The sequence below is a fragment of the Diadema antillarum genome, unplaced genomic scaffold (assembly GCF_040938485.1).
Source record: "Diadema antillarum isolate AM-2024a unplaced genomic scaffold, OU_Dant_1.0 seq00000973_RagTag, whole genome shotgun sequence".
Lineage (NCBI taxonomy): Eukaryota > Metazoa > Echinodermata > Echinoidea > Diadematoida > Diadematidae > Diadema > Diadema antillarum.
This window is the reverse complement of record NW_027271815.1, coordinates 416931-432273: the sequence shown is the minus strand read 5'-3', so window position 1 is coordinate 432273 and position 15343 is coordinate 416931. Positions and strand designations below refer to the sequence as shown.

General features: G+C 39.4%; 1 protein-coding gene across 1 annotated transcript; it reads right to left on the bottom strand.

The window, feature by feature from the left end:
* Positions 1 to 3706: 3706 nt before the first annotated feature.
* On the bottom strand, positions 3707 to 13466 carry LOC139742018 (THO complex subunit 4-A-like). Its single transcript, XM_071652579.1, has 6 exons — positions 13174 to 13466; positions 9493 to 9645; positions 8962 to 9109; positions 7753 to 7822; positions 5607 to 5838; positions 3707 to 3931 (listed from the first exon to the last, which is right to left on the bottom strand). The coding sequence occupies exons 1-6, from the start codon at positions 13402 to 13404 to the stop codon at positions 3920 to 3922; spliced, it is 846 nt and encodes a 281-aa protein (XP_071508680.1). The 5' UTR covers positions 13405 to 13466; the 3' UTR covers positions 3707 to 3919.
* Positions 13467 to 15343: the final 1877 nt, after the last annotated feature.

Sequence of the window (15343 nt, the reverse complement as noted above, 5' to 3'; positions counted from 1 at the left end):
ATGCTTTATTTACTCATTCGGCATGTGATACCTGCTTTAGCAGTTTAAGGTTCTGGTATTCTGCTTGTATTCCGTCCATAGAGCGGGATTGTCTCTCCCTCTCTTTCCTTCTTTTTTTTCTCTCTCTTTCTCCCTCTTTTTCGATCTCTCTTTTCTCTCTTGCCACTTTTTCCTCTCTCATTCTTTCTTTCTCTTTTTTCCCTCTCTCATTCTTTCTTTCTCTTTTTTCCCTATACATTTTCTCATGCACTCACCTGTTCGACAAGTTCGACGAACCTATTTCCATATTTTATGTTTGATCGGAGGCCAATGAGCACAGTAGACGTAGTATACCAGTAAAATACTAGTAAAATGCATTTTGCGTGTGGGTGTGTGTGCGAGTATGTATGTGTATGTGTGGCTTTTGTGTGTGTGTGTGTGTGTGTGTAGTCTGTGTGTGTGTGTGTGTGTGTGTGAGTGCGTGTGTGTGTGCGTGTGTGTGTGTGTGTGTGTTTGTGTATGTGCGTGTGTCAGGTGTTCGTGTATAGAAACTCATCTGGGGGTGAGGGGATCTGAAAAAAAAAATCAATCATAGATTACATGGTAAGGTGAGGCAGCTGTCGAGAGCTACGGGGGGTATAGAGCGTGTCTTCTTTTTTTTTTCATTTCCATCATTAATTTTTTATGACTGGAATGACAAGTGTCAAATATCCATTTTTAATTCTTATTCCTACTGAATGAGATTAAATTTGTATGTACGACATTACACCAAACATGTCAGCAACAAGTCGACGAAATGTCATTTTTCATGTTTGAACGTGAAAGAATACAGACTATTGAAAAAAAGAAGAAGGAAAAAAGGTGTGTGTGTGCAGTGCGTCAAAATATGAATTGCCGGTTTTACTGTTACATTGTATTCATTTTATTTTTTATTTTATATTTGTTCTCCCTGGTGTGTGTAAGTGTGCCTTACACATCAATCCCAGTTCGTATATTGGTCGAATCAACCAGAAGCAAGCAATCCGATGCTTACCTCACTCGGCAGTGCAATCAATACATTGCTGGGGGCAGGCCACACAAGCCACACGCACACGATAATTGCAATAGGACACATGCACTCCGTGGTTTCCGCTCCGTACCAACACAGTGTATCTATCATCGCCACGTGGCTATATCATCTTTGTGTTTCGACGTGATCAGCGAGTCTCCCTGCTGTACTATCACTCTTTCATGCTACTGCATTTTCCTTGGCTTTCTGTCCCCCCCCCCCCCCCCCCTCCCCTGTCATCATAATGTTCTCATCAAATTGCTCCTCTTGATTTCTCTCCATGTCTTTAATACACACTGTACTGTGCTGGAGAAACATTACAGTATATGGAATTGATTGAAAAAGGGGTACATAAAAACCTGAATAATATCAGAGGGAGATTAAAAAAAAAAAACACACACACACACACAATTTGAGAGCCAATCAAGAACTACAGTGTATCAACTTCTAGAGTTAGTGGTCTACCCAAGAAACAGTTCGGCAATCAAGAGGCATTCAAAATTCTGCAACACACTTAAAGACACACGCACACACACTCACACACACAGACACACACTCACACGCACACACACACACACACACACAAAATGTTGTTAATGAATGACAGGGTGCATAAAAATGAAAGAGCTTTTTTTTTGTATTTTGATTTTAACCCTACCTTGCCAAACACTATCAATACACAATAAAATACAACAAAAACCAAAGTCACATCAGGTGGCTGTCCTCATCATAATGCACCTCCTCTGGACAAAATATAAAAATCACACAGATCTCAGACACATGGAACTATTTTGTGGTTCATCAATTTACTAAAAATCTCACAAAAGGGTAGTGTTTGTATGGAGTGCGACATAAGTTACTTTAATAAAAAAAAGAGAGCGAAAAAATACTGCTGTACAAACACTGAAGTTTTAAGGAGCTTAATGGGCAACCCGTGTGACAAAGTCATCTTCATACTGAAAGCATGAAACCTGCCCTGTTTCAACTAATGATTACATTACTGGTCTACATCCTTAATAAGCACAAAAGAAAAAAAAAACACGTCTAAAACAATATACAACAAAAATATGATCAGATCCCTTGCAAGAAACAAACTTAAGGGTAGGTTTGGTTCTGTAAGGTCGAAAGCTCTCCAAAAATCAACACTATGAACTACATTGTGGGCCAGTTGTGCGTTGGCTTTTAAATGCAACATTCTCTCCCCCCTATACACACGCATATATGCCGCTTTCGGTCACTGTTTGGTTATTCTTTACCATAATTTGTCTCACTACAGGCTTTCGTCCCCCATCAAACATAGTAGAAAACCTGTAAGAAACGACTTTTAAAAGCCAACAAGACGTTCTACCCCGCGGTCTCGTGACATTGCTTAAAAATCGACATTAAACTGTACAGACAAACAACAGATTGTATATACAACAAATGCTACTCCCTTCGGCAACTCGCACAGGACTGTTTCTTCCCTCACTAGGACAGTTTTCTCCAGCAGGACAGTCTTTCTCCACTAGCGTGACCATCACAACTGTGATTTGACCGTCACAGTTCAACCGTCATTTTGTTTCTCTTCATGTTCGCCTATGGCATCTACCAATCTCTTTACACACCAATCTGTACTTCAGGCCATAACATTCATACACATTACAACATTCACAGGGGGTCCATGTTGGCTAGGTGGCCTGAATCCTTTAAATATATCTCATAAGAAGCATGTGGGACCATAGAAGAGTACCTGTTCAAATATCAAACTGTCTTATCTTAGAATTCAGAAATTAAAAAAAGAAAAAATTAGACGGGGGAAATGGCATTGCATTTCAAGAAGATACTTCAACGAATGCACATTAAATTGAGAATAACATATTCAATTTTTGCAGTGTGTTTCCTCCAATTTGACAAGTATTCTTACATTATTTCATGAGGGCATGTGATAAGGGACATACAATACTTAAATAAATTGGTGTCTTCTGCCAGAGGTTTGAACATTATTGAAAAATAAAGACACAGGAATCCATTTCAGAGACACAGCTGTACAAACTGGAAAATACCACAGACGAATGTTCCAAGAATAGGATGACACACAGCAAAAGAAAAGAAGAAAAGGATATGATAGAAAGGTCTGATTCACTACATCAAGAGTCAACTTATTACGACAACTCCCTGCTCTGCAGCAATGGTGAGGATATTGGGAAACAAAGCTAGAACGATGCAGGGCATGCACACTTCGCAGATACTAGAACGGAGGTAATTCATGGTTCCATTGGTGGTTAGTGAGCACAGAGCATGAATGTCCATCCCGAATCTAGTGGTTTTGTTACATGGTCAATGGTACAGTTAATCTTTCTCAATGACACAAGAGATATGCCTTGTTATATGAATCGCTATTCCCAAAGAGGACTTTCGTTGTCATCCACTCCTATAACTGTAAAATTGGGCTGATTATTACGTGCTCACAGTACTGTAGGTCTAGACTCAAAAATAGTTGGGGAAAAAAAAAAGAAGAGAATAATGCCTCTGATATTTTCAGGAAACTTGGTGAGATCTAGTCTGAAAGGAAGTATAGATATCCCATCATATTTCTTTGTTATGAAAATGTTGTCTTGGAAATGAGAACATACTGTAGGTTCATATTATACACCACATACTGACACATGTCACATTAAGCAAAACCTTTGCACAGAGAAAGTGAGAGGAAGGAAAGAAAAAAAAAAGAAAGAAAGAAGTTGTGATGTGAAGTAAGCTGAAGACTGGTGTTGTGAGAATAGGTGGTTTCCTCCTGTGCCTTGGCTTCGACTGCTTGGCAAAGCTGTTGATATATCTGTCCTTGTAATCTTCTGGTCTCTACACCTCTCCTATGCCTTGGTCGTTGCTGTGGAGCAGCAGCATTCTGAAAATATTCTAGCTCTCAATCTGTTGGGGTATGGATAAAGAAAAACATTAAAACTGTATTACTTAATAATCAGGAAAATAGAGCTTTCATCATAATGTAGGAGATTTTGGACTAAATGTACAGAAGAACCACAGTATAGCGGGATACTCTAGGCCATGAGGCTTTCGGGATATAACAGAATCTTGTTAAAATGTACGCCCATAAGTTGGTAGCAAAATACACACAAGTACGACCACAGACTGTTGCTACACATTAAGCACCGCTTGCAGTGAGAAAAACCATCTCGATAGCATAGTTTGTGTAAAATAATCTATGTCGCACAGTAATTTTGTAGACATATATTTGCAAACTCATATTGACAACAGCCAACATTCTACTTGGCTCCAATAGACAAGGCTTTTTATGGATCTGTACCAGCCCTAATGGAGTGGAGACATGCACAACTAATCACTGACAAAGAATCGGTCACATCCATGTGTGCGTTTCTAATATGTACAAGATGTACGCCTGTTTGTGTATACTTGTATGTGTTAGGAAATTGACTTTATTGACCCACCCATCTTTTTATCTTGTCATGAAGAAAGTGCAGGATCTAATTACCGTTATACAGTTAAAATTCTCCCATACTCAAGGAATCTGGTTGTTCCCCAAATTAGCTTGATATCTCAAGTGAGTTTTGCCATACGCAAGAGTGTTTGAGAATCTGACTGGGGTTATTTGCTCATATTAATGGAATCTCGTCATTTGTAAATTCATTACAACACGGCTGGCTTATACTACAGATAGCAAGACTCAACAAGAAATGACCCTGAGATATTGCAAACCAGACAGGCACTGCAAAATGCTGCATATTAATGTGTGGCATATTGTGCGACATGTATGGCATAAAAAATATCAGGACATTTGATTTCGTAGACTTCAAGAACCATTTTCTACTACAGTGCACTCCCGTTACAACGAACACGGATATAACGAAATTTCATTATAACGAAGTAAATCTTCTGGTCCCAAAATTATCACCATTAAAGTCTATGGTACAAAATTCGCTTATGACGAACACGGTTATAGCGAAATTTCCGTTATAACGAAGTCTTTTCCGAGCGCCACGACAAAGAAAAACAAAAGAAATATGCTCTGTTATAACGAAATGCGAATTGCTTTCGAAAATACGTAGCGGAACAAGCATTTATAGCGTCTCTGCATGGGTGAAACGCTTCACACCACTGTGTGTTCGCTCCTTGTGTCACACACAGTTTCTGAGGGGAACTTGCGTTTATTATTGGAATACAGTTATCCCATCACATTTCACATAGCTTTGCAGTGTATGATGAGTATTCAGCAAACATGATATGATATATATACGTGGTTCCTTGTTTTCTTTATATAATGTATTTGTTCGGTTATAACGAAATTTCGTTATAACGAAAGAAAACTGCCGGTCCTGAGCATTTCGTTATAACGGGAGTGCACGGTACTTGTTGAAATTAATACACGGTTATGCCTTGCATTTCTTTCCCTTGACTGCTACATCTGCTGGGAGTTCAAATTATGTATATTTTCTCAGGACTGTTATAACCAAAATATTAATTTGAACTGTAAGAGCATGACTGAAATGGAAAAGGAAGTCTTGTTGTCTGAATACCCTCCCCCTAGCAATATATAACACAAGGAGACTGCTACAAATTCATATCACACCTGTGAGTTATAGGCGTCCAGCTCTGCATCCAGTTCGGCCGCTGTGGGCACGGGCTTGTTGCCACCTCCCCTACCCCTGCCACGACCCCTTCCACCACGACCCCTCATTCCACCGCGGCCTCCCCCGCGTCGCCCCTGGTTGTAGCCACCGCCGCCGCCTCCTCCTCCTCCTCCGCGCCCGAGGCGACCGCCTCGCATTCCTCCTCCTCCACCACCTCTCTGGGTGTTCCTCCTGAAATAATTAAACAAAAAGTGAAACAAAATCTTTCATTGTGGAATCTAGAATTAGTTTCTACGTGAACAAGCCTTCCACAGCGAGCCCTACTATTGCAACAAAAATATCATGTCTTTTCTATGCAAAGATATGTACATACAGCAGGTGCAGGCTGGTACTAACCGAGAACATCTGCTTGATGGAGGGAATAAGAAAACAATGTCACACCCTGATAACCCTTCACTTACTGACATTGGAAGTAACATGCCTCAAATCTATGGAATACAGACAACACCTGTTAAGATAAAGTCCTTGGGATGACAATTTCTTTTCGTCACATTTTAATTTCATTTATAACCAAAGGGAATTTTGCACCTTAGAATTTGATAAAAGCTTTGGGATCTAAATCTTACTTCACTGTAATGAATTTTGTTATAACTGCATTCACTGTAATGGTAGCCCCTGTACTGAACATTTTCAGAGGCAATTAGTAACTTCCATACGCATTCAAGCCAGGTTGTTGGATGGATGTCAAAGCCCTTCAGCAACAGCAAATTGAAATTCTCACTCCTGCGACAAGACAATGCACTGACACACCATCCAAACAAGACAAAAAGATCTGTCAAAATGTTTCTTAGATGATCTTGCTAAAGCCTCACTAAACTGCTCCTTTACTGAAAAGGACAGATCTCCAGCTAACACCTGTTAATGCACAGGATCAGATAATCCTAATCACTATTGTATCAGACTAGTCTTTGTTTGGTAGGTTATGCTATTCAAAATCCAGAGGGTTTACATGATGACCATGGCTGTGGGGAATTAGATACCCCCTAATCAACCAGCCTGGCAAAATTAACGACGAATTAATAGAGTCAATAGGTTTGACCCTTTGACACATGGCAATGGCCTTAGCAACACAATGGCTCCAAAACTGCTCAAGTGAAGCAAGACATAAGGAGACACTCTAATACATCCTGGTTGGGGTCATTTTGGTGCTGTGTTTGAAAGATTATTCTGCATGAGCCTCTCTAATCTCCTACACCCTTTACACTGCTGGAAAGGAGCTCCCAAACCATTCTTTGAAAGCTTTACTGGGGAGGATTTGGTGATGTAGAGTTCCTTGTGATAATGATGAACTCAATTTGAGGCAGACTCTGACCTTGTGACATCATTTCAAGTTTTCAGCAATCTTTAAACTGCTGAATCACGCACCACTGCACCATTAACTACTTTAAACAGAACTAGCATGCTTCTTCATGAGGTTTGAACACCGATAGAGAGATAGAGAGAGAATGAGATGGGGACTACCAAAAAAAAATCTTGATCTAGCTTTGATGGGGAAATCTAAACATCAAAAACAAATTCTATCAGTTTTCGCCCACAGATAGCTACCTAAAAGATGAAGACAAGTAATCAAGGGCACTTATACGCGACTCCAGCTTTATACTCACTGTTTTCTCTTGTTTGAGAATACATGATTCTAATGCAGCTGTCAGTCTTTGCAATTTGCTGGCACACTGCTCTTTGAAATGCTCCCCCTCCCACCCCTCATGAAATGCCCCCCACCCCCCATGAAATGCATGTGTGATGCTCATTCCCACTCTGCTACTGACAGCTGAGACTGAAAACAGGAGTCTGATGGCAGATCGTTCCGTTGCTTTTGAGGTAAAAGTAGACAGAAATTAGATTCTCAGGAATGGCGTGTGGGCATTACACATGTGCTGAGAGTAAAACACATGAATTGTCCAATCTTTATAGTGCTACAAGAGCATTAACTTTACACCTGTGCATGTACTACATTAGACAATGTATGTAAGGAACAGGAAATCTTGCCCCTTGAATCTTATTTCATATAACCTCAGACCTTAAAAAATGGTATCACTGGCTTCTTCTTGATGAGCTAGTTTAGGGTGGTGAAAACTTTTGACTTACTGCCTATTCTGCATCGGACTCGTGTCAAGCTCATTGGCTGATGCTACCAGCTGGATGTTCATCGGTCGTCCTGTAGAGAAGAGGAGGCAGGTGGGGAAAATGGGAACAGACATGAGAATATGTAATACTGAATGCTACAGTCTTCTATGAGTACATAATTTGTTAAACCCTTTTTTTTTTCTTGTTCTTCTTAAAGAGGGAAATTTCATTGTCTTTTTACCCAGCACTGCCACATAACCTTTAATTCTACTTGATTAATGAAATATAGTGGGCAAAACCTCTTTATGGATACAAACCTAATATACAGTAAATATCATATTTCAGTTTTACGAATGGGAAAATTGCATGTATACTATTGCTGGCCAAATCAAATTTCAAAAAAGAAAAGAAAAACATTTTACATTAAAAAAGCATTTATAAATGCATTTAAACTTTTGATGAAGAAAAAAAGCTATACTGTATGGTGTCTTGACAACATACTAGGGGACAACTCTTCATCTTGTCCATGGATGGTCAGGTTCAACCATGATCTTACACTCTAACGTCCTATCCACTGTACCTCAGTGCACCAAAATATGACACACTGCAGGATATACATCTAATACTGAAGTCAATACATGCAGAGCTGCTAACATTCACCCATCAAAAATTGAGAAGATTCAAGAGTAATCAGGGAGAAACCCGTCTGTTCCAGGGAATCTCAATGGGGAAACAAATAATTCCTGAATAAGGGAGATTTGTATATGCTATCACTGAGGGATGAGGAGATATTGAAGATTTCTTTAGGGGGTCTTTATGATCAAATTATACTTGTCTACTTACTCTATGCAATTAAGAAAATAAAGAAATCTGTATGCTCAGAAAAACATCAGCAATTTGTAAAGAAATTATGTTTTTGCTCCCAAACTACAGAAGTCAGGAAATACAAATTTACATGTTCTCAAAACAAGTTTTATTGTCCCCTTATATCCTGCAGAATGCACATTTCGTTTTGTACGAGATGTAGGGGCACACAGAAAGTCTTTTACTGCTAAAGTGGAAATTTTCGCAGTGTGGAAATTTTTGCACATTTCGCACAACACGAAAAAATAAGGTACACAAATATTTTTGCTTGCCAAAATATGTCATGGTAATTAATGTCTCGACTCCGCGGAATCAGAAACACACTAAATTCATCTTACTCAGCCGAGTGCAAAATTTTGATCTCACCATCAAGAGGAACCTGGTTGTACTGTTTGATAGCCTTCAGTGCGTCTGCTCGCCTCTCAAAGATCACGTCTGCTGTGCCCAGACTCCTGCCTGATCTGTCGTAGTGCACGGCTGCCTTCTTCAGGTTCCCAAAGTCTGCAAACAATTCCTACATAAATCACAAACCAGATAAAGATGATAAGCCATTACAGCTGGGGTTTTCTTTTCAAATCACAAAATAGCAATTACAGCTACTCAGCATCCCTATTGTACAAAAGTGTATGTTTCCTCAAATCATGGAACTAAAAGAAAAGTTATCATAGTTATCACTTAAAATATGATAATTTAAAAAAAAAAAATCCCTGAAAAGACAATTCACACATTACATGCATTGAGGCAAAACTTCATAACCAGAGCTATTGATAGACTTCGAAATGCACAGAATGCTACATTACATATTATATTTACAACTTAAAAAAAAAAATATTATTATATGTCATGTAATAATGTTATTACATAACCTTACTCAGGGACATAGGATACTGTACTAACCTGAATATCATTGTCTGATACACCAAAATCAAGATTCGAGACGAGAAGTTTCCCTGGAGCGTTGCCTCCCGATGAGAGACCCACACCGGACCGCCTGATTCCTCCGCCACTTTCGTACATGTCGTGCTGCCATTGGTCTGGGAGCTGCTTGGGCTGCAAGAGAAAAGGGGACATAAGGTTAACCTTGAGGCTGATTTTTTGTTAATATTCTTTAACTGCAACATGCTATGTAGCTCCTATTTACTGCACATGCAGCTCACATATATAGATCTTGTCTTTTATGATGTCAAGGTGCTAATTTGCTCACTGTCCAACAGTTTGGACAACCATCCTTTTAGACTGTCAAACTACTGATCACATTGCATCAATGGGACAGGTTTATATAGAAACACATTTAGACACCTTCCAATAATTTTGTTCTTATCCTAAAGTGGGAGAGATCCAAAATGAGCAAATCTTGACATGCTCTGTCTTCTGAGGCAAAGATTTTCTGTAGTTACATGTACAAAAATAATTTCCAAACACCATGTACAACTTGTGTGGGCTTTTGAGCAGTGTACAAAAAATCCTCAATTCTTGCAGCAGTATTTGAAATTGAATAGATAGTGTACTGTACGCACATAATCCTTATGTTCAACATTCTTTACCTAACTAATTGATGAAATGATAAATCTCCAACCAGTACAGTACCTCTAGGGATCCCGTTCGCCATGTGGGGTACCTTCTCTGTTTTTGAAAATTATTTTTAACAGAGTGAATATGAGGTTGGACAAGTTTACATTTGCATGGGACTGTAAGCTCAGTACGTGTACATGTGGTGTGTGTGTGTGGGTGTGTGTGCATGTGCATGCAGGAGGTAGTGTATGTAGTTCTTCTTTCTTTTCAACAGCTGTTCGCAGACCTCCCAACCTTTCTGACTGAAAAAAGAGCAGTTCCCAATGGAGTGTGTAGTAAAATTATCACAAAAATTTTTTTAATTAAATATTTTTTAAGAATTTAGATTTTAAGTAGTGATCTTGTAAGCTTTACCACCCCAACACTGTCTGTAGTGAATGAGTTGGTCTTATTGGTTCAATGAAATGTTGTTTAAAAAAAAAAAAAAAATTACATTTCAAAAAACAATCACTAGAAGGCAAAAAATAAGCAAATTTTCCATGACTTTTCCCATGATATTTCTATAATTCTGCATTTTCCATGACTTTTCCAGGCCTGGAATTTTTTTTTTCAAAAATTTCATGACTTTTCCACATTTTCAATGACCGTGGGAACCCTGATGCTGTTGTCACAGCAACTGGGCTTCCAGTTCTTGCTCATTTGTCAGAAAGCATCCGTATCGATGTTGACTTATGTCTCATCACTTACAGCAATTCACTCTTTGCACAAGAATGGGGCATACGCTGCCTTCACAATCTGAAATTGATGTTGGCCCCTTTAAATATTTATGCGATGTTCATTTTATCTTTCCAGGCGAGGACTCAATAATGTGGGAGCTAAATATCAATGTACCTTGTACACTGTACATGTACATGGATGATTGAGGCAAGTTGAAAAAAGTCAGTTGAGAAAAGTGCATGTGTTTGCTAGCTTGTCTTTGTCCGTCTGTCTGTGTGTGTGTGTGTGGTTGTGTGCACTCTAGGAACTGCACATCTCAATTGACTTCATTCAACATACAAACAACGTACCCATGTGTTCAACTTGCCGTAACTCATTTGTAGGGAAGTCGTACATTGAATCTCAGCTCCCAGCAGAGTCCCAGACCCAGTACTTAAAATATTTGCCGCATACAATACTAGTAGAAGGCTAATTCCAGTTTCATATTCCAATAAGAAGGCAGATTACATGTATGCCGCCATCACTTGCGAAGAGCGAGTTCTTTTGAGCGACGATGTGAAAGTTAATGTCAATACCAACACTTCCTGATCACTGATATAATGATAATTTTAATGATAATTGATATGGTTCAATATTTACGTACATGTAATTGGAAATACAGGGGTCTACATGTACGTAGTACAGTATTCATTACTAAGTTGTAGACAACACCACTACACCCGTATCCTGTGATTTTGGTGCATCTTTAATAATACTGATGGAATAGAATTTGTGATCCTATCTACATGCCTAACATGGTAACAACTAACATGGATACGAATCAAGATGAAGCACTAGCATATAGCGCCTGCCTGCTTACTACACAAACTTAAAACTTTTGTATCTATTTAATGCCTAGATCTATTTTTGGGCTGGACTAACTGCGACCAGCCCAAACGCATAGCATATAACAGAGCTACCAAGTCTCACGCATTCTGCGTGAGACTCCAGCATTTAGGGGCCATCTCACGATCTCACGCATAGCACCCATTTTTCTCACGCATTTTTCTCACGCATCAGGCGAAGTCTGCAACTTGGGCCTATAATAATGAGCATAACTCAAAAGATTAAAGTGATAGTTGCAAATGAAGGAAAAGTTCCCTGCCGTGGGGACTCGGGCCACAGGGGGGAAAAAACCCCTCCCAAGTCCCAACACCCTCAGATTCGCTCGCGTGCACATTCGCATGCCGAGATGCCGAGTCATGAAAATCTCACTCATAATTTTTTTTTTTTAACTTGGCATCCCTGCGTATAACTGTGTACAAGGTCGTAAAGGAGCGCCCCGGGGTTTACTGAGGGCTAGACATGCATGCCTCCGACTCTAGCGTCTACAAGACAACTCAGTAAATTTATGATTTTTTTCTCGTACGCCCAATTTTACAGTTGTAATGGTTATTCACAGTCGTCGCTAGTTGTATGGTAGGGGCACCACCTATCAGCAGGGTACCTTCCCATTAGCACCCTGCGTATCATGGCTGTTTGCGTATAGAACGAAAAGGTACGCGCGGGATTAAGTGTCATTATCAGTGTTAGCTATAAAGACAATAAAAACGAAGAAACGAAAATCAAACTCAAAAACAAACTAACAAACCAAGCTAAAAATTACACATCCGCTCAGTAACGACGCATGGCTGTGAAATTCACGTGTATTAGTTTACCTATGCTGTGAAATTCACGTGTATTAATAGCATAGTGTGAAATTCATGTGTATACATATAGGAGGGGAGGGGGTGGGTGCCGATCGCAAGGTACTCTTTTAGCTGCGCGAAGAAAACGGAACGCACACACTAAAATTGCGCTACCGGTATTTTAAAACGGAGATTAATAATCAACGAGACGGTCACGACATTCAAAACTGCAGTAAATTTTATTCATGGCATATTTGAGGTAAGAATTAGGCGAATTTGTGTTATATTTTTAGAATAAAATAAAACAAGGTACAGATCCTTTTAGGGTGACGATAGGTGGTACCCCCAACCCTACTGCATGGTAACAGTAACACACTACTACACTAAATTACAGTAGAGAACAGTCACAGGTTGCCTACATGCAGTGTAAGTTACAGGCAAGAGACGGGGCCAGGGCACTTTCACTTTCAGAATTAAATTAGCGTCGTTACAAAATTTTAAATACCTAACACAAGAAATTTTCTAAAATTACAAGGCTTTCTGCTCTGCGGTCAATAAACGGCATGCATGCTCAATATACAGATATTGATTATGCAGACAAGTATATAGAAATATTCATATCTGTAGTAAAAACCTGAATGTAGTGACTGAGTCTGAGACAGTTACTGTACTTGGTACTCACCCTGGCGTAAGGCGACGGTCTACCAGCGCCTCCACCTCTTTGTCTCCTCATGGGTCCACCGCCGCCGCCGGCTCCCCGTCCACCTCCGCGGCCGCCACGAAGACCGCCACCTCCACCGCCTCGACCCCTTCCTCTATTTCCACCTCCTCTTCCTCGGCCACCTCTGCCTTGTCGGTTCGTTTTGTTCAATTTAATAATATCTTCAAGACTCATATCAATCTTGTCACCCATTTTGATTCGGGTTTTCCCTCTGACAGGGTCTTAACTTAGCTGAATTTGAAATGATTTTAGAGGTACACGAGCTGCCACAGGATTGACTGCACACGCGACAAATGGCGCTGTAACGCACACGAACTGTTAACAGGCGGCGCGTCGCTTTTCTCATAAAGCTGCCTGAAGTTCACGACAAACGATGGACGTGTGGTCACAATCGTCAAATAATAGATATTGCCAATTTAAGGATTTTCACCCAGTACCCGATTGCTATGTGGTTCTGACTGCTTTTGTGTGCACACGATTTTGCTCTTGGTTTTCTTTAGTAGTGTGAGAAATTATTAAACTCAACATTAATTAACATTTCACCTCACTTTCAAAGTCATGGATGAACTCTTTTCGGGGTATTTTTGAGCCACAAATATTCATACATTTTAATAGATATGTACAATATTAAATAAAAACTCCATCATCATAATTATGATTGCATTTTTTTCGGCAATAACAATTACACGATAATGATGATGATGATGATAATGATAATAATAATAATAATGATAATAATAATAATAATATAATGATGATGATATGATGATAGTGATAATAGAGGACTCTTTTAAACAGCATATTTATCATACGTTGTACATTACAATTAATGTATGGTGATCGAGGATTTACTCGACGTGTTAATTCGTTCCACAAATGAGAGTAAAAAAAAGAAGAAGTAAAATCCAAGGTATTTTATTGTTTTCATCAAATATTCGATGCATGCGTCGCACGTCTTGCGGGTCTGTAAGGGGTCATCCCACAAGACCGACACCCACGAGTCATACAGCCCACGAGTTCGACATTGAAAACAAGTCCATGAGTCATACAGCTCACGAGTCATACAGCCCATGAGTTCGACACTTAGCAAATAAAGCCCATGAGACTGACACTAGGTAAAAACAGCCCACGAGTTCGACAGATACAACACGGGGCTTAATGTGTCGGTCTCGTGGGCCTTGTTTAGCTTAGTGTCGAACTCATGGGCTGTATGACTCGTGAGCTGTATAACTCATGGGCTGTATAATGACTTTTGACTCGTGGGCTGTATGACTTGTGGGTATCGGTCTCGTACCCGTCTGTAATAGCATGCAGATAGCTCCATGGTATTACAGATTCGAGGAAACCAATGAAATTGGTTGCGCCAAAAACGATTTGAATGCGCTACCCAATAAAGTCCGGTTACTTAAGTCACTCCACCAGCTGTTTAATTTAATTGCACATAAAACGAGAAAGGATATCTTCGAAATTAGTCCGGGAAGACCTATACTGTAAAGGGGTCATATAGTTTTGGTTGAATCCTTATTTCAGGTTTCTCACATTTTTGGTGAGATAATGAAAAACCTCTCATGAAACATGAAAGAGCATGTAATTCCATGAGGAATTCAATGTTTATTTGATGAAAATTGGTTTTGAAATGGCTGAGATATCCAAAACAGAGCGATTGTATAAGTGTGGGACCCACACTTTATCACGATTGCTTTGTTTTACTTTGTTTTTGGATGTTTTAGTCATTCCAAACCCGATTTTCATCAAATAAACTTTGAATGCCTCTTAAAATGGTATGCTCTGTACTATTTCATAAGTGTTTTCTTGGTATCTCGCAAAAAGTTTAAGGCCCATTTCTCATCTCCACCAATACTGTACTATCCCTTTAAATAGTAGGTTAGATAGTATATATGGCCTATCATGTTATAGTAAAGTTTGATACCATTTTGTATACTTAACAGAGAATGATTATTTCTAATGAGCCATATATCAAGCATGGAAGTTGTGCAACAACACAACTCGCTTTGAACAGTGTCAATCTTGAATAAAACCAATATAGAGTCTGCATTACAATAAAGTGCCTTGACATAGGGACAGAATTGATCGGCCTGCAAGAGATCATGCAAAATAATTGTTAATGAAC

What these genes read in the sequence shown, in the direction of transcription:
- LOC139742018 (XM_071652579.1), bottom strand. Translation starts at nt 13,404, where the DNA reads ATGGGTGACAAGATTGATATGAGTCTTGAAGATATTATTAAATTGAAC. An exon ending in GACCGTCGCCTTACGCCAGG is followed by an intron (nt 9,646 to 13,173) that starts GTGAGTACCAAG and finishes TTTCTCTTGCAG; the next exon opens with CCCAAGCAGCTCCCAGACCA. An exon ending in TATCAGACAATGATATTCAG is followed by an intron (nt 9,110 to 9,492) that starts GTTAGTACAGTA and finishes TGATTTATGTAG; the next exon opens with GAATTGTTTGCAGACTTTGG.